Raw genomic sequence first — 25,452 nt, 5'->3', positions numbered from 1 at the left:
CGCAAGCTTATTTGAGGTGGGTGCTCCGTTATTTGACTCCAGATATTGTGAATAATTCTTCTTTTGATGTGAGACCAGATGTTCTTCTTCTTCTTCTTCTTTGTGTTTCATGGCATTTTCAGAGCCATGAGGCTCTATATATGCCATGGACATAAATTATAGGTGTCTCCGAGTGTCTCAGGACGTTTGAGGATGTTTCCGAGTGTGACTATTTAACTTCTGCACACGGTTAATAAAACGTTGATCAAACTCTTAACCAGAACCTCTTCTTCGTCTTTCGGCTGCTCCCGTTAGGGGTCGCCACAGCGGATCATCCGTATGATCCACATAGTGATTTGGCACAGGTTTTACACCGGATGCCCTTACTGACTCAACCCTGGTCACCTCTTACGACATGGATATGGTACACCTATTCTAACCGGGGCATACACCGGGCCCAGTACACTGGTACTCACTTCGCCGACCTCGGAAGGATGACAGGCTGAGTCAACCTCCTGGTGTGTATTAATTCAAGCGGCCAACTGGGCTTGAACTCAGGACCTTTTGGATCCCAAGCCGCTACCCTAACCACAACGCCAACACCAGGCTAAACTCTTAACCAGAACCGATTTTCAAAATTTAAACGGCGGAATTGAGCTTAACTGCAGTTCCAACTGCGAAAAAAACCAAAATTGTGTTCATTTGGAATATAATTGAAATTCAGTATTGATCGTTTTTAAGAGTGATTTTTTTTTCTATACCTGTGTATTAACCGCACTCCCCAACTTTTAATTTTTTCGGTCATTGGTAAAGGACAGTCCAATTTTTTTACAATATTGTTTCTGTAAATGACATTGAACTATCAATTGTATTTCCAAAATATTTTTCTGTTTTTTTTTGCAGGTGAGACCTCAACAGCTACATCACATGATGGACTACAGATGTCCTCCCCTACAACAGGGTCAAAGGATTCATGGGGAACCTTTCAAGACTCTATAGCAACAGAGAGCAAACCGTATATGGAACCTGAGTGTTGTACACCTGAAGTCTTACAATTTTCCAGTGAATTGGCAATACATACAAATATCCCAATCAATCAGCTCCCAATTTCGACTCCACCCACAGAGCTGGCACCATCTGGATTATTCACCACTGCTAATAAACTAAACCAGAATGACATTTATGAGCCTTGGCACGGAGAATCATTTGGTTTGAAGCCATCCATCACAACTCAGCTGAAGGAAGGGCCAACATTTATTGAAAAAAGCCAGGAATTAACATCCTCTGCTTTTACAGCTTCAACTGAATATTCCAACACTGATCATGATCTTGGGGAAAGAATTCCACTTAGAACATCCTCGCCTCTTCCTTTCAATGCAGTCTCATCCACACAGGCAGTTAATTTATTTGCTGTCTCTGCAAGTACCACTACGATGCTGTTACCAAGCATGCAATCTAACATATTATTTTCGCAGGCACCGGAAATTCTGTCATATTACTTGGCGAATTCACCTTATTCAGAGATGATTACTTTACCAGCAACAACCACCTTAATGCCTTTCACAATATTAGGTGAAGAAAACAATCGCTTTGTTGCTCATGATGCTATAAACTCTCAATATCTGAATTCCACCATGAAACAAATGCCATCTGTTACAGTTTGGAAGACATCACCTTCTGAATGGAGCACAATTTTGAAGAATGAATTTTTGACAGGGAGCAATCTTTCAGATAAAGTATATCCATCACCCTTGCTGTCCCTTTCTGGGATTGATGAGACAAACACTGCAAGCAGCCACTCGAACGAGCTTCCATTGCTGAAATTTTTTGGCTCTTCCATTTACCCATTGAATATCTCTTTCCAAAGTGAAGTGACAAGTAGTTATGACTTCTCCAATTACTTCACTGTTCATTCCACATTCACCCCTACAAGCGTACAAGGAATCACTGATATTTATGCCACGGAAATTGGCAACTCCCATGGATTATCATTTGATTACAAACACTTGTTTGCTAAACCATTTGCATCTTCCTCTTTTGACAGAGATATAACTGAAAGTTATATTCATGAAACGATTATACCCACAGAAACTAATATTTTTGGTCTGATGGACCGGTCCAGTCCTGTGAGGGCATCCATCGATCGGCTCAATCCATCCGAAGAGGTGAGCTCAGCTGCTCAATCTTACGATGCATTTTCAGTAACACAAGCGTCATTTAGCACTGGATTGCCATTATCAACTTGGAGCCCAAGTGCAAACTTTTCATACTCCCCAATTACAAATGCATTCATGTCTGAAACGTCATTTTCTGGTTTAATTTTAGACCCAGAAGTGGACAGATCTTCCATTCCTTCCAGTTTTTCATCTGCCTGGTCAACCAGAAGCACCACTGTTGACCCAATGCAAACAATCTCAGACTCGTGGCAACTGCCTTCACAAGCAATCTTCAACAATGCATCGTCCATGCTTCAATCATCGCATTTTATAACCAGCATTGAATCAACATTTGCTACAATCATGAAGGTTCCATTTGTCTCTTCAGTACAAGACATTTCCATTATCACCACCTCTGTAAGTTACTCCAGTATCCTTGGAAATGAAGCAACCTCATTTGTGCCATTTACAACTTCTTCAAGTGTTGCACCTATTCCACCCACAATGATCTCCTTGACCCCATCAACAACTCAGTCATCGAATGAGTTTAGTGAGATTTTTACTTCCTTCACATCATCTGTTGATGCATCAAGTACTTTCTTCCCGTCCACATCTCCGCCCGCTTCAACCACTTCTTCTTTATCTTGGACAACTTACCCAACACCTATCAGCCCGAAGACAACAAGCTCTTACATTCAGCCCTTGGCTTGCAATATCACTTCATCGATGTGGGTCGTTACAGGTACATCCAATAACTATATGATAATTGGTAACCCTTGAATTTGTTAACTTTCAATTTTTATATTGCTGTAAGACCAAGGCATAAGGAAACTTACATTAATGGAGTAAAGCACTGCCCTATTTTTGTTGGGATAATAAACAAAAAAAAGGCAAAATTAATCAAAAATTGTTACTTATATGAGACGCGTTCAAAAAGTACTCAGAATGGGACACCCAATAGTACAAGTATGATTTATTTCGAGAAATTTTTTTTAATCACTTTAAATCACAAAAAAAAATTATATTTAATCCATTTTAAATTCAAGCTGAAACACAACAATATGTGAAAATGTCAAGGGGTGTGAATACTTCCTGAAGACACTGTATATGTAGTTCTGCATACTGGTGTTGAATGTGCCACAAAAAGTAACAGTTCACATATAATATTTCTTCCAGCTGACAATGGATTTGGGTCCCATTTCCCTCAGAAAAAAAATCCCAGAAAAACGGGGCTCCATGTGGGTGGCAGAACCAGACAGCCTGGAAGCACTGCTCGCAGTTCTAGTTCCATTGTAACTTTCATCGAATGTACTGCAGTAACTTTAGGACAGTGAATGTATGTGAATTCATCAATTAAAAGCAGCTGCTTTCTGTCTAAATTATCAACATGAAACCTGCCTGTAGCACAATGTAGGGCAATATAACCACAATTAATTAACCATTTAATTCACTTACTGCATTCAGGGAGAATTGCTTTCACATTTTGTCCTATCCATTTATATTGTATTTTCCTTTGCATCAAGGTTTCATTGTGAATAACAAAGGAAGCACCACTGACAGCATCTTCAGGCACAACCTGTCCCGTGGGTTGGAGCAATCATTGCTCAAAGCCTTGAAGAGGAATAACAGCAACGTGCAGGTGACACCCATTTCTCATGATGTTGCAAATTCATAATAAGCTAAATTATTGCAATCAACATCTTTAAATTTATCTACATTTCTGTTTCAGATCGTGTCACTTGCTACCAGTGGCATTGCCACTAATTTGGAGGTAGTCTATGTAATGATCGATAGTGCAGGCATTTTTATGCCGTGGGCCATTTGCAAAGCACTTATGGATCTTGGAGATGCTTCACTCATGTCCACTATGATGCAGCATTTGGACAGGGTTGTGGTTAAAGAAACATGCAGGCCTCATGACACTTTTAATCACACTCAACTTGTGCAGACTGGTAGGTTTTACCCATTTGCTGCTTTCAAATGTAATTATCACTTGAGTATTGGTTGTTGATGAATATGGAGGCTTGCAAAGACTTTGGGGTGTTATGTTAGAATGCAGATTTTAATATTTGGTGCAGTGGAGAGCATTAAAATGTCATTTGAAAATAAAACGAGATATCTGACACTAAGGAAGGTAGTTTTCTTGTCCGATTTATTGTATATAAACTTTGAGCACTTCGTTGCTTTAACCCGAAGAAGACCAGCATCAGAATCATCGGCAAGTTTCACCATCACCAGACGTTTCACCATGGAAATCTCATCGTTGAACCATTTTTGTTGAAAATATTTTATGCATTAATTTATACATTAATGTGCTGATCGTCTGTATGTTTGTTTGTTTATTTGTTTGCTTTCAAACTCTTCCTGCAGATTTTGACTGATTTCGACCAAGTGTGGCATCTATATTGGGGGTGGGGGAGGGCGGGGGATTGTGGGTTTCCTTGGGTGGTTAGCGTCATAATCGTGATTCCTCAAAATGTGTTCCTGACTAAGCTTCAAACTGCCACTGAATGTCAAGAGGTTGTAGAATGCACAGTTGGAGAGGCATTCTTTGACTATCAGAGTTTAAATAGCAATATCGAAGAGAGAAAGTGTCATATTTGAGGAGCCAATTTCAGCACAAAGGTGCCTAATTAAGATTTTCATAGCACCTTCCTCAACACTTCCCCCAACCCACCCCCCTCCAACCAAGAAAATTTGTTTTGCCTTTTATTTCTGAGAATAATTTCCTGGTGATTTCTCTATCGGGTGTCATAAATAATTATGATGTATAAGGCTGGACGATTTACATGTTTATCACTATCCAATTCATTATTAACCGTGGTATATATGACTGTATGATTCACTTGTTTAGCACTATCGAATTCATCATTAACTAGAGTGTATAAGGCTGGACGATTCTCATATTTATCACTATCCAATTCATCATTAACTATGGTACATAAGGCCGGAGTATACACTTGTTTAGCACTATCCAATTCATCATTAACTATGGTCGATATGGCCGGATGATTCACTTGTTTAGCACTATCTAATTCGTCATTAACTAGAGTGTATAAGGCTGGACGATTCACATATTTATCACTTTCCGATTCATCATTAACTATGGTACATAAGGCTGGAATATACACTTGTTTAGCACTATCCAATTCATCATTCACTTTAAGGACACTCGGAAGAACACATATCTCTGTCACGTAATGCCTGATCCACGAGAACATATCGGGCCCAAACTATTTTTGAAATATGCTTCTATCGTTTCAGGCCCATCTCTCAATCGTGAAGAATCACTTAGAAAATTAAATAATTATCGTATCCAGATCCGGATTCAGATCTTCACCAAAGTCGAATCAATTTGTCATGATCACACACCTAACCTGTCCACCAAGTTTCATCCAAATCCGTGTCCACAACTTTTTGAGATATTGTGTTATATATTAGTTTAGCCCTATCTCTCATTGGTGAAGAATCACTGAAAAAATTCTCGGATTTGGATTCGGATCTTCACCGAAATTGAATCTCTTCTTCCATGGCACACTCCCAATGTTCTCATCAAGTTTCGTCTGAATCTGTCTTCAACTTTTTGAGATATCATGCACACAAACAGACGGACAAACAAACAAGAAAAATACTTTGTGCAGAGCATGATATTTGCAAAGTCCACCCCCTCTTCAATGGTTGCCATGGATACATCAAATTGTCCATTTCAGGAAGATTAAAATTGACGATCTTAATCAAAGTTCAAGTCAATCGATGAAAATTTATTATTTTTCAGATTGAAATTGATGATTTTAGAAGTTTGACCTTGAGTTTCATCCAATTACTTTGACCTTTTCACCTAAAAAAATAGTTGGTTTCCAAATTCAATGATGCACTGTGCAATTGCTGCTTAATCTTCAGGGTAATTGGATGAAAATTGATGATTTTTCAGATGACATTTGATGATTTTAGAAGTTTGACCTTGAGTTGAACTTTGACCTTTTCACCCCAAAAATTGTTGCTTCCCCAATATAGTGATGCAATATGCAAATCATATTCAGCTTTCAAGTTAATCGGATGAAAAATGACTATTTTAGAAATTTGACCTCAAAATGACCTTTGACGTTTGACCTCAAAATCAATAGGCTTCTGAGTTGAGAATACATCTTAAATTTCATAAAGTTTCATGATGATTGGTTTTGAATTGCGACCTGTAGGTGATTGACAGTCAAATAGACAGAATAACAAAATCGACTGACCAATATACTTGAAAAATATTTGATTTTGCATTTTTGTTGAAAATATTTTAATGTTACGATTTTGCAAGTAATAAACAGACAAACAAACAAAATGACGAAATATGCAACTCCTCTTGAAATTTCAAGGCAATGAGATGACAATTGAGGATTTTAGAAACACCAACTTAGTTGTTGACCTTTGGCCTATGCTGACCTTTTGGTTTATGTTGACCAAAAAACATTGGCTTGTTGAATTAAGTTACCTTAAATATATATCATCTTCAAATTTCAAGTCAATTGGATGAAAATTCAGGATTTTAGAAATACCACCTTACTTGTTGACCTTGGGCCTATGTTAACCTTTTGGTCTATGCTGACCACAAATAGAATTGGCTTGTTGATATTCAATACGCTTGTCTGTTAGACCTTAGATATTCAGTACACTTGTCTGTTCGACCTTAGATACATTCAGTTGACGTGTCTGTTAGACCTTAGATATTCAGTGCAGTTGTCTGCTGTACCTTAAATATTCAGTACGCTTATCTGTTAGACTTTCCATGCTCAGTACAATTGTCCATTAGACCATATATACTCAGTACACCTGTCTGTTAGACCTTAGATACTCAGTACACGTGTCTGTTAGCCCTTAGATATTCAGTACGCTTGTCTGTTAGACGTTCCAGACTCAGTAAAATTGAACATTAGACCTTAGATACTCAGTACACGTGTCTGTTAGACCTTAGATACTCGGTGCACATGTCTGTTCGACCCTAGATACTCAGTACAGTTGTCTGTTAGACTTTAGATACTCAGTACGCCTGTCTGTTCGACCTTAGATACATTCAGTTGACGTGTCTGTTAGACCTTAGATACGCAGTACACTTGTCGGTTAGACCTTAGATACTCAGTACAGTTTGGACCTTAGATATTCAGTCTGTTGGACCTTAGATATTCAGTGCATTCATCGGAAAGAAACAGCAAACTTCTAGGTTTCGGTGCATTCATTATTTTGAGGGTTTAAATAAAAACGTCCTTTAGGTAAACTGGAGTTTCTAAAATAAACAGCATAACCTTGCATGGGTGAGTAATGAGTGGCATAGCCTGGGTTTTATTTTTTTTTTAAACACCTTCAACTTCCATGCTTGTTTGCAGTTCTGCAGCTTGTTGAGGAGACGGTAGATGTTCGACTTTGCCATTTTTCAACATCCATGGAAAATGGTCTGCGCCAGGCACTCCTTGCTGCAAGCAGTACAACATCCAGGGTTAGCTACACTGTGCAGGTCTGTATTGGTTTTCATGCCCATCATGACCATTTTGAGCATCAGCCACAAAGCCAGTGTTCCAAGGGGATAACTTACACTGCCAGAGTGCCTAGGGGTATCTTACATTTCCATCTTGGATTATTTTGCTCTTTGTTGAGAAAAGGAAATATTAATTTTCATTGAAAAACGCCTAATATTATCAAAATTCTAGAAATTAATGAAGGTTCCAAGATAAATTTTAACATAATTTTAGGTTTTGAGTAAAAATAGAACTTTCCCCGATGTGATCATTTTTGCATGTTGAGGCTGAGGGAAAATTTTATTTATTTATTTTTATTTTTTTCCTGTTAAATGTAAAATGACAATTTACTTTGGCAAGTTAACCCAAATCAATTTAGTTCACAAGATCAAAGAGCTCAAAATGTCTGTCTTCTTCCACCATTTATATCCCCCCCCCTACAATCCTGCCATTTCTGTACAGATGACAAACACGTCACGCACTCCTCACTCCTTAGTTGTTGTGCTCACGTACATGGCGAAACACGGGGCCCAGCAGCTTGATGGGACAGAAACCGCTGAGATACTTCGGAGCCTTTCCCCAGCACTCCTGGGATTCTACCTTGGCTACCCTCCCTCAATTCTGGCTGAACGTAGGTTATTGTGAGAAAGGAAACATTAGGAATGGCACAAGATAAATACTGGTGATTATATGTAACAGATGTGTTGGTAACAAAAAGGAATTTCAAAATATTTATTGTGGTGACTTTGTTTCACTACTTAGAAAGCGAGTAGCTAAGTTTCAACCAGCAAATATTGGAGTCATGTTGCCAGAGACCAAATGTTATTACTCTTTATGGATTTCTTTGTACGGCTGAATGCACGATTGACCTTCCTGCAGTATTCAACCTTCCGGGTTGGACCTCTTAATTTTAAAACCTGGAGAAGAACTTACCATGATTGCTTTGTGGCATGGTGTTGCATGCATGCTTTGTGGCATAATTTCAATTTTGTTATTATTATTCTGATTCTTGTTCGCTTGTTAATATTTCTTTAAAATCAAAGCTTCCCCTCACCCCACCCACTCAAAACGTCTCCTTCAACCACGCCCCCTCAAAGCCTTCACCCTGTCCTGCACCCTCCCAAATGCCTCCTCACCTGTCCCTTACGGTGTGAACCTCAAACATCTGAAGCCTCTGTTCCAACCTGACAGATCTCTCAATCCAGCTTGCTGCTGATAAACCAGACATCATTTGTTTAGCAGGATCTTTCCTCTCACATGACATCCCTGACCCCAGCTTATTGTCTCCTCCGATTTGATAGGCCTGAACCCCGCCCTGGTGGAGGAGTGGCACTTCACATCAAGTACTCAATTTCTCACTGTCTTTGTACTAATCTCACACCTCCCAACTCCCAAGAATACATTTGGCTGTGACTTCCCTTCCCCTTCGTTCCAACCTCTTCTTTGTCTGTGTGTTGTACCATACTCCAAAGAGAGACAACTCCATCTACATGTCTTTCTCAGCCAACATGTCATCTACATATTTAACCTGGTGTTGGCTTAGCGGTTAGGGTGGTGGCTTGGGATCCTAGGATCCTGAGTTCAAGCCCTGTTTTCCACTGAATTAACACCAGGGGTTGACTCAGCCTGTCATCCTTCTGAGGTCAGCGAAATGAGTACCAGTGTAGCAGCCAAAAGGCTGCACAGGAAGGGAAGGGGCATTGACAGATTTATTTAAAATCTGGTGTTGGTCTGGTGCAGGCATGATGGACCGAATGTCCTCCTCCTGCGCATTAAAAAATTCCTTCCTTGTAAACATGGCCCAACTTTTAACCACTCTTCCCTCCTCTCTCTTTCTCATATGTGGCAATTTTAATTGTCACCATGCCAATTGGCTGGGTGTTGGTACCTCTCTCAGCAGCCATGGCACTTCAGCAAAGGACTTCTATGACTCCATGGTATTGACTCGATCTGTAAACTTTCCAACCCGGAATTCTCCCATTGGCAAATCCTCCCTTCTGGACCTGGTGATGACTGCAAACAGCCATCTCACTTCAGCACTGGTCACTTATATCTACTGCCCCTGGTATTAACTCAGCCTGGGAATATGTCCACAGAAACCTACTCTCTCTTATGCACAGATCCATCCAATTTTGTCTGCAGTTATCATACCCTTTTCCCCACCCATAGTACACTGAATCCTGTGGTGAGGCTGTTGCTCTGAAACAACTTGCCTTCTCTTCCTGAAAAGGAAACCCAACCGAAGGCAATCTCAGATCATTCCACACAGCCCTCAACAAGTACAAGTGTGCGGCCACTCTCAGGAGATCCAGAAAACAACATCTGTCCAACCTCAAGAATGACTTTCAAATTTGTCTCCCTCTTCTAAAACCTTGTTATGTCTGCCTTTGGAGGATGCTCTCCTCCATCCCTTCCCTTTCTTCAAATAGCACCACTGCCAACTCTGCTCATGGGAAGGCTGAATGCTTCAATTCTGTGTTTGCTTTCAAATATAGTGCCACCAACCCCTCGCTCCCTGACCAAGTCTCACCCAACTGTTCCTTGACTGTATATTTTTGCAGCTGAGAAGGTGGAGAAGTTTCTGGCAACTTTTGACTGGTGCTGTGAATAGACTGGATGGCATCAGCTCACATGTCTTATAAACCTGCTCTGCCGCTCTTGCACATCCTCTCTCTGTTGTTTTCATCCTATAATTTGCCCTAGGTCATCTTTCATCTGCTTGGAAGTCAGCCCACATCATTGCTTTACATAAAAAAGGTGCAAAGTCTGATCCCATCCCCTTAATGACAGACCGATCAATTTACCTCCAATCAGCAGCAAGGTCATGAAGTCCATCATTGCAGTTGATATGAAATGCATTTTCGGTAATGGCCTCATCTCAGATCACCAAATTAGATTCAGACCATGTCACTCTACCTTGGACATACTGTATGCTGATTCTACTCTCCCAACAATGGATGGAGGCCCTCAATGTCAGACATGAGATCAGGGTCATCTCTCAAGATATATTTTGTGCTTTTGATAGTCTGGAATCCTGCCTTGTGCTCTCTAAACTCTGCTTATCACATCCAAAGCCAACTCCACACATGGCTTACGGACTTCTTCTGCTCTCGTAGCCAACGTTTGGCTCTCAACGGAATCCTTTCATCTCTTCTCCCTTTTAAGGCTGGAGTCCCCCAAAGCAGTGTTCTGAGCCCAGTACCATTCCTGATCTTCATAAATGATCTCTCTGGAAGATCCCCTTTATCTAATTGATGACAACACCACCCGCTGCCTTGACATCCTTCATCCTTCAGGCAGGCAGGCTGGAGCCTCTTCCCTCTCTTCAGACCTTGAAAAAAAATCACAAGCTGGTGAAACACTTAGTCTGGAAGTGGATGCGACTGTCTTTTTTCAATCCTGAAAAAGCTCTGTCACTCTCTGTCTCTCTCTCTCTCTCTGTCTCTCTCTCTCTCTCTCTCTCTCTCTCTCTCTCTCTCTCTCTCTCTCTCTCTCTCTCTCTCTCTCTCTCTCTCTCTCTCTCTCCCTCTCTCTCTGAAAGGACCATATACCAACCAGCATTGTATTTACAAACTAAAATGCATTCAATGGAGTTACTGAATCACACCGGTGTTTTCTGAATGGAGTTACTGAATCACACCGGTGTTTTCTCAATGGAGTTGCTGAATCACACCGGTGTTTTCTGAATGGAGTTGCTGAATCACACCGGTGTTTTCTCAATGGAAATCCTGAAAAATCCTGAAATCCTGAAATCAAATTCTTCAATCCTGAAAAAGCTCTGTCTCTCTCTCTCTCTCTCTCTCTCTCTCTCTCTCTCTCTCTCTCTCTCTCTCTCTCTCTCTCTCTCTCTCTCTCTCTCTCTCTCTCTCTCTCTCTCTCTGAAAGGACCATATACCAACCAGCATTGTATTTACAAACTAAAATGCATTCAATGGAGTTACTGAATCACACCGGTGTTTTCTGAATGGAGTTACTGAATCACACCGGGGTTTTCTGAATGGAGTTGCTGAATCACACCGGTGGTTTCTCAATGGAGTTGCTGACTCACACCGGTGTTTTCTGAATGAAAGTGCCAAGGAAGGACTTTGCATGACGGATGATGCCCAATCGGTGACTGGCTTTGGTCGTGGGGCAACTTAGCTAAATATAGCAGCATAACAATTGTGCATTTTGTGAGGAAAGCACCAAATTTGGCACACTAGTAGCCTTTCATATTATGAACAGATTTGGATATTGGGCCATCTCAAAATTTTGATGGCACGGGAAAATGGCTGCCACAGCCATCAGCGGCTGAATTTGAGATGGCCCAATATCCAAATCTGTTTATAATATGAAAGGCTACTAGTGTGCCAAATTTGGTGCTTTCCTTACAAAATGCACAATGATTATGCTAAGTTGCCCCATGATGGAGGCCAGCTTGGAAATGTAGTTTTCCCAGGAAAGATCATGGCAAATAGTGAGGCCCAAAAGTTTGAGTGAGAGGACTTCATCAAGAGGATTGTTGAGAAAGTAGATGGGTGGTGGGGAATGGTGGTGGGGAATGGTGGTGGGGGGGGGGGGTCGAGACGGTCCTTTTGGGGAGACATCGTGAGAGTGTGAGATTTGTCATTATTGAAAGACATGTTCCACATGTTGGACCAGCTTGTGATTTTATCCAGATCTGCAGAGAGTGAAGAGGCTGCTGCTTGTCGATCTGATGGATGACAGATGGTACGGCAGTGGGTGGAGTCATCAGTAAAGAGATAAAGAGATTTTTCAGAGTCGGAGAGATTATTAATGAAAACGAGAAAAAGCACTGGGCCCAGAACACTGCCTTCGGGAACTCCAGCCTTGATAGGAAGAGGGGATGAGAGAATTACATGAAGGGCCACACATAGTCTGCGATGGGGGATGAAGTCTGTGAGCCAAGAGTCGAGATTGCCTTAGATACCATAGGAAGAGAGTTTGGTGAGCAGGGTAGGGTGCCAGTCCATGTCAAAAACACGTGATATGTCGAGGGAGACGGCTCTGATCTCATGTCTGTCATTGAGGACTTCCATCCATTGTTGGGAAAGCATGAACAGCAAGTCAAGGGTAGAGTGGCCTGGTCTGAATCCAAATTCATGATCGGAAATCAGGCCATTGGAGAAGAGGAAGGATTTAATGTCGGAAGCGATGATGGATTCCATAACCTTGCTGCTGATTGGGTGAAGGCTGATTGGTCTGTAGTTGCAGGGATCTGTTTTTTCACAATTTTATGTAGAGCAGTTATGTACGCTGATTTCCAAGCAGATGGCAGATTACCTTGAGCAAATGAGATGGTGAATAGAACAGAGACAGGGTGAGCAAGAGCAGAAGAGCAGGCTGTTAGGACATGTGGGCTGATGCTGTCTGGATTGGTTGCAAATCTGAGTTGAGGTTTGACAGCAAGCTGTCCGCCCTGTCAGGAGGAAAGGACACAGAGTGCAGGAACAGCTGTGTGCGACTGAGTAAGGTGGGTACAGAAAGCAATGGGTTTGGGACACAATATTTCGAAGCAAACACAGAGTTTAGGCATTCAGCCTTTTCATGTGCACTGTCAGCTGACATTTGAGGTGAGGGAGGGGATGGAGGGGGAACATTCACTAGAAACAGTCTTAACTAGATGCCACCAGGATTTGGAGGAGAGAGACACGTTTGAGAGTTCAGACTTAAGATTAGAAAGATGTTGTTTTCTGGCTCTCTGAAAGTAGACACACTTGTTCCAAGCTTTGTGGAAGGAACTGAGATTGCCTTCAGTTGGATTTGCCTTCCATGAGGTGAAGGCAACTTGTTTCAGGACAACTGCCTTGCCACAAGCTTCACTATACCATTGGTGGGAGGAAGGTTAGGACAACTGAAGACGAGATGGGATAAATCTGTGCATGAGAGAGAGCAAGTTTTTTTTGAAAGAATTCCCAGTATTTCCTGAGTTCAGGTGGTGATGGGATGAGGCACAGTGGGGAATGATAAGAGAGGGGGCAGAGGGAAGTGGATTTGAGGCGGTGGAGGGAGGAGATGGAAAAGAGAGGGCAGGGGAAGGAGGCAGCTTTGTGGATGTGAAGGGGGCAACTTTGAGAAGGGGGAGTGAGGGGGGAGTTTGGAGGCAGAAGGGTGAGAGGGTATAGTTGAGGAAGAAGGGTGAGGGGGGAGTTTTTGAGAAAGGTGAAAGGGAAGCTTGGAGGGGGAAGAGTGTGAAGGTTGCTTTGAGAGGGAGTGGAGACAATAAGAGCAGGCACAGCCAAGGGGCAGGAGGGTGATGGGAGAGGTGGAGAGAGGGGAAGGATGAGACTTGGCAGTGGTATGGTGAAGAACGGATCAGGCAGGGGGAGGGACAATATTTGAGGGGTTGGGAGGAGGGGGGAGGTGTGAGAGGAAAGAAAGAGCATGTTTGAAATGTTGATTGTACTGATTGAGAGAGTGAGATATCTATTTGGTTAGAATTGAGCCCACAGATGTTAGAACATCACACAGTTTGGGACATCCGAGGAGGAGTTGATACGAAAGCAGAAGACAGTGAAGAGGTGCTAAGAGCGGAGGTAAGATGAGGGGCAAGATGGGAGGGGTAAGGAGGGGGTATAACAGGTGAGGGGTTAAGAGAAGGTAGATGTAAGGTGGTTGGGTGAACGGCGCTGAAGATGGATTAAAGACGATTGATGGAACACGAACATGCATTACAAACTGGGATTTTAAAAACTTTTAAGTCAGATAAATTTTCATTGATAGCAACACAGGTTTCCATTGATAGCAACACATAATTGCATGAGTGGAGATAATCATAAACCCAGGAATGAAGGTGGCCTTGTGAACCTCAGCTGGAGAGCTTGGTAAACAAAGCAGGATGCTCGAATGTGTCAAATGCCAAAGATTTGTCCAGGTAGACAGTCTTACTTGATATTTAGGATCTCCAGCCAAATGAAATCCTGGTGAAATGGGATTTGCCTCACAATATTGGTTTTGGAAAACTAACGCTTTATTTATAATTTGCATGCTTCACCCAAATTACACGAGTTATCCTAAACCTATCCTTGACTTAGCAAAAGCAATAGCTAACCAAAGTTAATCTCTGCACTCTCTCAATGCTCAAGCCAGGGAAGCAGTTACAGTATGTTGGCCATGTTGAGATGATGTTTCAAACAAATTATGATCGATTTGACAATGCAGTAAGCATGGTGGAGGCAGTTGCAACTGATTTACAATGAAACAGTGTTTGGTTAAATTGATGATGCATTGAGTTGAAGAGGTGTTTGCAGCTAATTTTTTGACAAAGGCAATTGCTTACTGGATGATGAAGCAGTACGAGAAGATGATATTAAAAGATCAGTGCAGCACAATAATGGTGTTTTGTTTATCATGTCTGTTTCTGTTACTCAGTGCAGTTGTCTGAGCCCAGAGGGGAGACTCAGCCAGTGTACGTATACACTCCTGGTATTTTGATCTTTCCTTCCAAGTGCTGCAGAGAGTGTTGTACTCTGACATGAGCACAGCACAATAATGGTGCTTTGTTTATCACGTCTGTGCAAAGTGTACCAATTTCGATCTTTGATGCCAGCCTCATATAGGGAATACTCTCATCTTGTTACTGAACATCACCAGCACGACAAATGGCCCGACAGGAGCTCGCAAGTCTTGCAGAAACTGTGCGCCCGACCAAAGGATGCTCCAGATAGCTGATTGAGTTGGGCTCCAATCATATTAATGCCAAGTCTTTGACAACATACTTGTCTCATTGGGAGACCTCGCTTCCTCCCATCACCGGAATATAACAACAATGCAACCTCAGCGAAGCGGTTTCGCCGACGTCTCTCTCCTCATGTGCTCCTTCATTTATGTCACTGCCTTCGCACTACATGTCAACCTTGCTGCTTTTTTGCTCTCTCTCTCTCTCTCTCTCTCTCTCTCTCTCTCTCTCTCTCTCTCTCTCTCTCTCTCTCTCTGTCTGTCAACATCCTCTGTTATACAAAGCTTACCAGGAAAACCCCTCGTCCCTTAATAACCAATCATAAGGCTGCCTTGGTGTCCAAGCCCAAGTCATTAGCCTGTCTCCTGTGCAGTGGGAGACAGGGTTTTGCAATCACGTGTGTGTGTCTTTTGATTGTTATCTCCATAATTTGGGTTTCAGAATGTGGAACGGGGCCCTCCCTGGACTTGAAGTATCCACCGTCGTTTCGCTGAAGGATCATGATTCATGACCTAAGTTGTGAAGTTTTCTTGTTCCGAGTTTTATCTTGAGGGCTCTTTTAAGGATCATCACTGAGCCCCGCACAGCCTCAAACTGCAGTTCATTTGTGGTAATATTCCTTGGGATGGTTTTTAGGACCTTTGTGAGGTTCTTCTTTATCATTCATGTTGCTCCAATTATCACTGGTTCAATTTTGGCACTCTTCAACTTCCAGGATCTTTTCACCTCATTCTTGAGGTCTTGATATTTGGTCATTTTCTTGAGTTCTGCATTATTTTGACCAAATTCACTGGGTACTGAAACCTCAATTAACAATGCCATCTTTTCCTTTTTATATCTGAGTACTACACTAGTGCTTTCTTGTCTATGTTCACGCTGGTTGGGATCATCAGGTCATACACGAGCATTATGTCCTTCTTTTCAATAATTGCTTTTGGTTCATGTTTCTATGAGTTTTGTGGAACTGGGATATTGAAATTTCTGCAGATGTGCCAGTCGATCACTCTACATATCTCATTGTGCCTTTGTGTGTAGAGCTGTCCTGAAATGAGTTTTTTTACATCCCGAAAGGTGACTCGTGCTTTCTGTTTCTACCTTGCAGAACCTACACTTGTCCGATTGGCTCAGTCCACCCATTTTTTAAAAGCCATTCGTGTCGTGTCCTTGGTGGGTGGACTGATTACAAATTGTATTTGGTAATCTGTTGAACTTTTTACGTACTCTGCTAATCCTACGGTCGTCGCTCTGTCCACTTGATTGAGTTCCATTAGGCCGCCACCATCTTCTTTCCTCGCCAGGTACATTCTCGGGATGCACTGATTTTTGTTGATTGTTTTGTGGATAGTGAGGAGTTTCCTTGTTCTGATATCTAGTTTTCTGATTTCCGCTTGTGGTCAAATTACTATTCCGAAGCTGTATTGGAACACTGGTACTGCTAGTTGGTTCATGGCTTTGATTTTGTTCCTTGGGGAGAGGTATGCTTTCACGATCAGCCTCAATCTGTGCAAGTATTCTTTGATAATTGTTTTGCAAGTTTTTTATGACATATTTGGTTGCCCTCTTCCACTCCAAGGTAATTGTAAGATGCATCGTTGTCTCGCTCCTGAATTGTTGTATCAAGGTCAATTTTTTATGTTGTCCATTCTTGTTGGTCTACCTTGTACCAATGTGCACTTGGCACACTTATCTCGGCCAAATTCCATTTAGATGTAGTCAGAGTACCATTTTACCAATTTCGGTTGTTCTGTCAATTTTTCATCATTCGGTGCAAAGAGCTTTAAATCATCCATATAAGGTAGATGTGTCACCTTTCTTGTTTCTTTGGACGTTTTTTTTATTGGTTGTTAGGGTGTATCCATGTCCTTGGTCATTATTGAGGTTACTTCAGGGATCCAGAGCCAGGTAAAATTGGAGGTGCGCAGACTGTCTCCTTGAAAGATCCTGCATCGCATCTTCACTCCTGGTATTTCTATCTTTCCTTCCAAGTGCTGCAGGATTAGTGTGGTATTCCACAGATCCATGGCTTTCTCAATCAGATTGATTATTTGAGGATTTATCTTGTGTATTTGCATGCACTTTATCATCCATGAATGTGGCACACTGCCAAAAGATTTTTTTGATCGTCGATCAAGGCTGTGGACAATTTGGTTCTTCTTGTGTTGCAGTTTTTTAGTATGGCCTTGTTTAGTTGTAATTAGTCTATTGTTTTGTAACATCTCTTCTTGCATCCCTTCTGTTCTGCCTATAGGTGTGCGTGCGTGCACCTTAACTTTCTTACCATTTTAACTTTTGTCATCAAATTTTCAACATAGCTTTATTCTGAAAATCTGGAGAAGTCAAATGAATTATTTGTTCACAAGTTCAAAGGTCAACATTGCATAAAATAGTAGATTATCATCCGATTTACCTGAAATTGAAAGAATTTGCATATTGGGTCATGAAATGGTTCACCAATCAAAAGCTAGAAGCCGATTGTTTTTCTTATCAAAAGGTCAAAGGTCAAGGTTGCATAAAATATCAATATGCCGATCCATATCAACATGTCAGTGACCCAATATGACCTAGTTCATCGAGTGTAAACTGTGTTCTGTTATGGTCAAGGTCACAACCGTCAATTTCCATCTGATTGACTTGAAATTTGAGCAGGGTTTGCATATTGGGTCACTGAAGCCGATTGCTTTTGAGGTAAAAAGGTCAAGGTCGCCTAAGATTGTCAATTTTTTATGATTATTTTTTTATTTTTTTGCTGTTTTCGTCATGTTTAGCATCCAGAATAAGAAGAAGTCCGAATACAAAGTGGACACAGATGGGCTTTGCATTTTCAGATGCTTTCTAGTTTGAGACGTGCTTTTGTCTGCCCAGGTTTATCCCCCATACTATGGCTTGTTTTTACGATGGTAATTGATCTAGTTCATATTTTACTGAGTTCCACCTTGTTTAAAAAAAAAAATATATATATATATAATATAGATTGTGTACAAAGTCGAGGCTCGTAGAAGAGCTAGTACAGTGAACGATACAATTAATGGATGTTCATACTCTTTGTTTAACATTGCAAATACTAAATTGTTTTTAATGACAAAACAATTATAATTGTGAATCTGATAAATTTGAAGTCCCATAACACCAATAATTACCTTATAAACAATTACAATCAGCATAACATCACAATAAACTATTGAAATTGTAATTTTTGTAACAATATTCATTGTTTTCGTTACCTGCACAAGAACATTCAACATAAACAATAACCATAACCCAAACCAGATTGAAGACCAAACAAAGTTTTCAAATTTTTGGACAGCCAACATTAAGCTGCTTCATTTAATACTTTTCAACAGTCACTTTCAATTTTTCAAGTTGTAATAAAAGACATGTGTACATTTTTCAGCTGTTGTCCATCCCATGCTGGATACCAGTCTGGACACCCGAAGATACTGGGTGAAAACCGGTGAGGCATTTATATAATTATCTTCCCAAAGTAGACTGCATTAATTTCATTATGTTTTCAGGCTATGATGAATGATCAACGTTTGCACAGCTTTATCTTTGAATTTAATGAAAGTAAAACCAGATTACTACATTAGCTGCAGCCGACTCTAGTTTCCAAAATACTCCAGTTTAACACTGGCTGGAAAGCATCGGGCTGTCTTAAACCACAACCTTTTGTAATATATTTTGAACCTAGGCTTTTGTTTATCTGTTTGGCATATATCATATTAATTAGCAATTATGGTTTTCAGTCAGTCATACATGTTCCAACATTCATATATAGAATTTCCATCAAAGTTTTAGGCTCTTGTTAAGGTCATTTACAATGCATATTTTGCCAACGTTTTGGAAACTTTGACCATCTTTCTTTCACATCTCTGGCAGTGATTCTCGCTGTGTCTGATGCTGACCTGGGAAACCTTCTGGCCTTTACTTCTGCAATAGAACGGGGCCTGGCTAGGCTTTATGACCGTGCTTTGAGTCTGCAGGCAAAATCACGCCGCTCACGTGCAGCCAGATCAAGGGACTTCACAGTGCAGGCAGGTTTTGTCCTTGGAATTTGTTTTCCCTTCTTTCAGTTATTGCTGCAAGCATAACTTCATGATCCATTGATGTTCATTATGTTTGATATCCACCAGTAGAGCGTTTCAAGATGACATAGTACACACATGGTGACAGCTGAATTAGCCATGTGATGTGACAAGCGATCCCTTTCTCATGCACTGAATGCTTGTGAAAATGAAAAGTTCAAGCTCATTTCATCATATTTTATCATTATATTTGATAGTTTTATTGTCTATGATCTTATACTATACTTAGATGATTTAATGTATGGCTTCAATCTTCATTGTTGTCTATTTATTCAAGAGCTCCAGTTTTCTTGTTTGATATTTGTTCCTGTAATTCTAAAAAATAAATCTTATCTCGATATCTGTCATATCATATCTCAATATCATTACGCAAGTACCTGTATCTGTTACCTATCAATATAAAAAATACTTATTGACAACTTTCATTTTTGTTTTCTACATATATTTTCAATGCCATATGGTAAAATTTGGTTAAGTGACTCTTTTAGTCACAAGTTATGTAAAGCACAAGTTTAGAATACTATTTTGTCATTATAGTCTATTTTGAAAATGGTTTGAATGTTGTTGTTGTTGTTGTTGTTGTTGTTGTTAAAAAAGACGCACACCTTCCTTTCCTCAAATAAATACTAAAATAGTTCTTACAGCTAGAGATATATTAGATTACTATATTGGGTTACGTTGAAGCTGTGCATATACAGACTTAGTCGAGCAGTTCAAGCATGTTTACTGCGAATCATGCTCAGCTGGAATGGCTTGTGCATGATGGTCCTCCACTTGATCTAAATGCACATTAATGTCCTCAAACCAACTGATGTGATAGATCTCGCTATCTACTTGCATCACAGCAGAGTTCTGGAAGTGCATGTCAGTCTTTGACTCCTGAATAATATAATCGACTCGGTGGTGCAGGGAAGCTTGCAACTAACCAGCTTAATTGACTTTTAATAGCGTCGGATCTCGCACTTTCACATATCCTGGCTGAGAATGATGAGGATTTCTCATGCCACCAGTGGCTAGTGTATGTTTATTTTCTGACAATTATATATAAAAAATTATTTTTTTACAAAATTTAGATAATTTAGATACATATCTTTTTTTTTCTTAAGCTGATGTTTTTTGGCTGATGCAGTACCATTTGTATCGGTTCAGACAATAAATTGGAAGTTTGTCTCGGTGCCAGCAATACCTTTCCTACCCTTGGTCAAAAAACACCATGAGATTTTTAACATTCACCAACCAATGATGGTAAACAGGATCCAGCTTAATATCCACTCTAGGGATGTTACACTCATTAAAGGAAGAGTCTGCCTGTGAAATACCAATCCGACAGTACAGAGTGGGGCCGAGAATGTAATCTCACACTCAGCAGCTCAAAGGTAAGTGCTTTACAACCTCTGCACAATCCTGCCAGACATTATTACTTTCTGGGCCAGATGACCACATGGGCAAACAAGGCCTGGGCCCAAACTTCGGGGGTGGGAGGGGGGGAATAAAGTAATAATATACAGTTGAATCCCACTATTTGCTGATACATGATTCACGGACCCTGCATATTAGCAGTTTATAAAATGCTTTGACATTCACGGCCCTTTGCTTTGCGCATTTACCATTTTTGTGGGGGAGAAAAAAACCAAAAACTTTCACGAGCCGCGCACATAGCACAACTAAGTTCAAAACGTATCTTTCACCAGCTACGCATACAGCAGCTGTACTGTACATATGGAAAAGCACATCTTCCACAAGCCACGTGCATGGCCTGCTTGTACTTTTGCGGCCCTGTGCTTCATGTTTTAATGTTTTTTTGCAGGTGGAAAAACATATCTTCCATGAGCTGTGCACATAAAACAGTTCTAAATACTATGTTCCACCAGCCACCCAGAGAGTAGCTGTGCATACTGTATGCAAAATCAAATCTTCCCAGAGCCATGCAATTGACCTGCTTCTACATTCATGGCCCTGTGATTCATGTTTTCACTGTTTTTCGCAGGCACAAAAAACACATCTTCCATGAGCCACCCGCATAAAACAGTTCAAAACTAGAAGGGCACTCGATAGAGCGCATACCTCCGCCACTCAATGCCTGATCCATGAGAACATATCGGGCCCAATACATTTTTGAAATATCATGCTATACAGTACGATATCATTTTTGGCCCTATCTCTGAATGGTGAACAATCACTATAAAAATTAAGTAATTATATCTGGATTTGGATCATGACCAAAATCGAATCAATTGGTTCTTGTCACACATCCAACCTGTCCACTAAGTTTCATCCGAATCTGCTCACAACTTTTTGAGATATCATGCTATATATCATTGTTGGCCAAATCTATCAATGGTGAAAAATCACTTTAAAAATTCTACATCTTCACCGAAATCTAATGAGTTCATCCTTGTCACACATCCAAACTTTCCACAAAATTTCATCCTGCTCCGTCCACAACATTTTTAGATATCCTGCACACAAACAAATAAACAGAAAAACAAACAAACAAGATGTTGTGCAGAGTACAATACTTGTAAAATCCCTAAAACAAATTTGACCTCAAAAATAATTGAGGGTTGAATTCAGTGACCTAGTATGCAAATCCTCTTCAAGATTCAAGTCATTCGGATGAAAATTGAAAATTTTAGAAATTCGGCCTATGTTGTGCTTTTGGCCGATGTTGACCTCAAAAGTACAGTAATTGGTGGTTCAATTCAGTGACCTGATATGCAAATCCTCTTCAAATTTCAAGTCAAAGGGATAAAAATTGAGGATTTTAGAAATACCACCTTAGTTGTTAACCTTGGGCCTATATTGACCTTTTGCTCGATGTTGACCACAAAATAATTGGCTAGTTGAATTCAGTGACCTGGAATATAAATCCTCTTCAAATTTCAAGTCAATTGGATGAAAATTGAGGATTTTTGAAATCTCACCGAAGTTGTTGACCTTGGGACTATGTTGACCTTTTAGTTCATGTTAACCTCATAAATAATTGGCCAGTTGAAATTGTTGACCTGAAATATAAATCCTCTTCAAATTTTAAGTCAATCTGATGAAAATTGAGGATTTTAGAAACAACACTTTAGATGACGACCTTGGGCCGATGTTGACCTTGTTGTCCATATTGACCTCAAAAATAATAATTGGCTGTTTGAATTTGCTGACCTGCAATATAAATCCTCTTCAGATTTCAAGTCAATCGGATGAAAATTGAGGATTTTAGAAACTCACCAAAGTTGTTGATCTTGTGCCTATGTTGTCATTTTGGTCTGGGTTAACCTCAAAAATAATTGGTGAGTTGAAATTATTGACCTTAAATATAAATCCTCTTCAAATTTCAAGTTAATCGGATGAAAATTAAGGATTTTAGAAAATTTGACCCAAATTGGCCTAATGGCCTATGTCGACCTTTTGGCCTTTGAAGTTCCAGCTCCACATACTTACTGGACAGAATTGAATGCAAAGTTATTCGACTTGCCAACTCTACCAATGTGACCTCAAAACTTGACCCGCTCATATTTCACCGCAAAGTAGGCTCTCTTTCTCTTTTTTACAGATATTACTTCGGATTCTGCTCGCAAGGACTTGCTGCTTGTGCACCTCCACTATTAACGAGACCAAGGAATACTCGACAAGCCACTACATCACATGATTATTGTGTGGCCATTGGCATCTCAAGGGTGGGCCGTTACGGTGTTTGTTTCTTCCCCTCCACTGCCAAACTCTGGAACTCTTTACCTTCTCACGTCTTCCCAAACACTTATGACCTTCCCCTTTTCAAAAAGCAGATTTTTTACATTCTCAAAAACTCTGAGACCATTCTCTCTTTCCTTACTTTTCTATCAATGTAGTTCTTTTATTTAAAGCTTGGCCTCGATGAGGACTATTTCGTCCGTGACTGAAGCCTTCAACATGAACAAAAAAAGAAAAAAAGATGCAAATACAAATTTTCCGCTAGTAGAGTTGACTCGCACCAAGTCCTTCTCAAGACTGCACTGGGTAGGTGTTCTCTGAATACCATCTTCTGGCCCTCGCAGAAGGAGAGGGTATTGCGTTTTAGGTGTGTTGGTTTGTACGCACAGAACTTCCATGTTTTTCTCCACAACCGCTTGTCGGATTGAGACGAAATTTTCACAATTGGTGCGACTACTCATGTAGAATGTTGTAATGATAATTATGAAGTCATAGGTCACGTGGTGTGGCAGACATATTGGTAAAACGGAAAAACTTTGAACCTCTGTATCTCTGAAACCGCACCAAGGAAAAAATTGAAACTTTGCAAATGGCAAGTACTCCTCGTGGGGAACCAGGGCTATTTTTTTTTTTTACAACATCATAGGTGCCTTCATTATGATGTCATAATTGCAAATGTAGAATGCTACATCTGATTAGTATGAAGGTTTAGAGGGTCATCTTGGGATAAATTAGTCAACAGGAAAAAAAATTGATGACATCATCAGTCACATGAATTGGCAGGCAAATAGTTTTTTTTTCTTTTTAAACCTTCAAAAATCTTCTTCTCTGAAATGGCTGAACAGATCAAGGTGAAACTTTGCACATATGACCACCTATCCATGAGGAACAAAAGGATCACACATATGATGTCAAAGGTCACATGGTTTGGCAGCCATATTGGATTTACCCGAAAACATCTAAAAATCTTCTCATGAATGGCTGGTCATATCAAGGGGAAACTTCACACAAATGTTCCCCAAGGCATGCGTGTACAAGTTTGTTCCACAATAATTGATGTCACATGGTTTGGCAGCCATATTGGATTTAAGAAAAATATTAAGTAATGTTTTCTCTGGAGCCACTTCAGCAATCAATGTGAAACTTCATAATTATGATCCAGTAGAAATGGAAAATACATGTTTTAAATTTCAACTTGATCGGACACATGGTCGGGCAGCCAGAATTATTTATTTTTTTGATCTGGCTTCTTTTTGTTCTTTTAATTTTTGGGGTTTTGAAAAAGGCTCACTTGGCTGTGCCTGGATGGGTTTGTGGGTAGAGGAGTATCAGCTGAAATGTGAATCCTATCCAGGTTCCTCCTGATGACTTCATCATTGCTTTTTACTTGTTCGGGTTCCTTCTGATTACTCCAATGCAGGACTGTACTGATTTGGTCTTCCATGTGATTGTAATTGAATTTATTTTAATCCCATTCTGAATTCAATTGAATAATAAAAAAAAAAACGTCATGGGTCAGGGTCAGGTGTTCATTCAAAGCGGGGTTGCATCAAAGTTGGATGTCTTGATACCCGGTCATCACTGCCAGCAGTTATAAAGTGGCAGTTCTAATTATGTCTCTTAATTACATAACACACCAGTACATAAAAGCCACACAAAATACATCACACAAAACAAGTCCTGGCGAGGGTCTGCAATCTCTGATTGCTATTTTTCTTGTTTTATTTGTGTTGAGTATTGCTATAGGACAGTTCGTTGAGGTGAAGAGGAAAACTTTGTCCTCTGAACATTACATTAAGGGCAATAAATTGCTTGAGGGACTTAAGTGCACAGGTGGAGAGAATACCTGACCTTCAAAATGATGTAATCTGCCTCACAATGCTCGGCGCGCATGCACAGAAACCCTGAGCAACAATAATCATCTGGCCAGGGAACATACAGGTAGTAGACAAAAAAATGGAAACACCAATGTAAAGTCACTTAATAGGATGTTGGGCCACCATGTGGGGCCAGTATGGCTTGTAGGTGTTGTGGTTTTGGAGTCCACCAGCGCCTGGAATTCTGCAGGAGGTATGCGGCACCATTCTTCCTCGAGAAAGTCGATCAACTCACACCTGTTTGATGGAAGTGGAAAATGCTGTCTCAGGTGTTGTTCCAGAATATTACATAAATGCTCGATTGGATTCAGATTTGGTGACTGAGATGGCCATGACCTATGGATAACATCAGCATCATGCTCATCGAACCATTGGGCAACCCACACGTGCTCTGTGGATGGGGGCATGGGGGGGGGGACTCCTCTTGCAGCCATAATTTTAGGCAACCAGGCCTGTGCAGAATTTTTACACATGACCCTGAAACATGCTGGGATGTTA

The 25,452-nt window shown here is 40.5% G+C and overlaps 1 protein-coding gene across 2 annotated transcripts in view; it reads left to right on the top strand.

The window, feature by feature from the left end:
• LOC147024530 (uncharacterized) overlaps positions 1–25,452 on the top strand; it is a 147,916-nt gene that overhangs the window by 28,705 nt on the left and 93,759 nt on the right. For both annotated transcript variants that reach the window (XM_085884529.1, XM_085884530.1), the window contains exons 2-8: positions 883–2,877; positions 3,659–3,774; positions 3,865–4,087; positions 7,505–7,632; positions 8,096–8,264; positions 18,703–18,762; positions 19,188–19,342. In XM_085884529.1, the coding sequence (XP_085740655.1) occupies positions 883–2,877; positions 3,659–3,774; positions 3,865–4,087; positions 7,505–7,632; positions 8,096–8,264; positions 18,703–18,762; positions 19,188–19,342 (2,846 nt within the window). The remainder of the gene's footprint in view (positions 1–882; positions 2,878–3,658; positions 3,775–3,864; positions 4,088–7,504; positions 7,633–8,095; positions 8,265–18,702; positions 18,763–19,187; positions 19,343–25,452) is intronic.

Source organism: Eptatretus burgeri, chromosome 6 (genome assembly GCF_056783735.1).
Source record: "Eptatretus burgeri isolate ZD-2024b chromosome 6, Ebu_testis_v1, whole genome shotgun sequence".
NCBI classification, from domain to species: domain Eukaryota; kingdom Metazoa; phylum Chordata; class Myxini; order Myxiniformes; family Myxinidae; genus Eptatretus; species Eptatretus burgeri.
The sequence above is the reverse complement of the archived record's forward strand: the minus strand, read 5'-3'. Positions and strand labels throughout refer to the sequence as shown.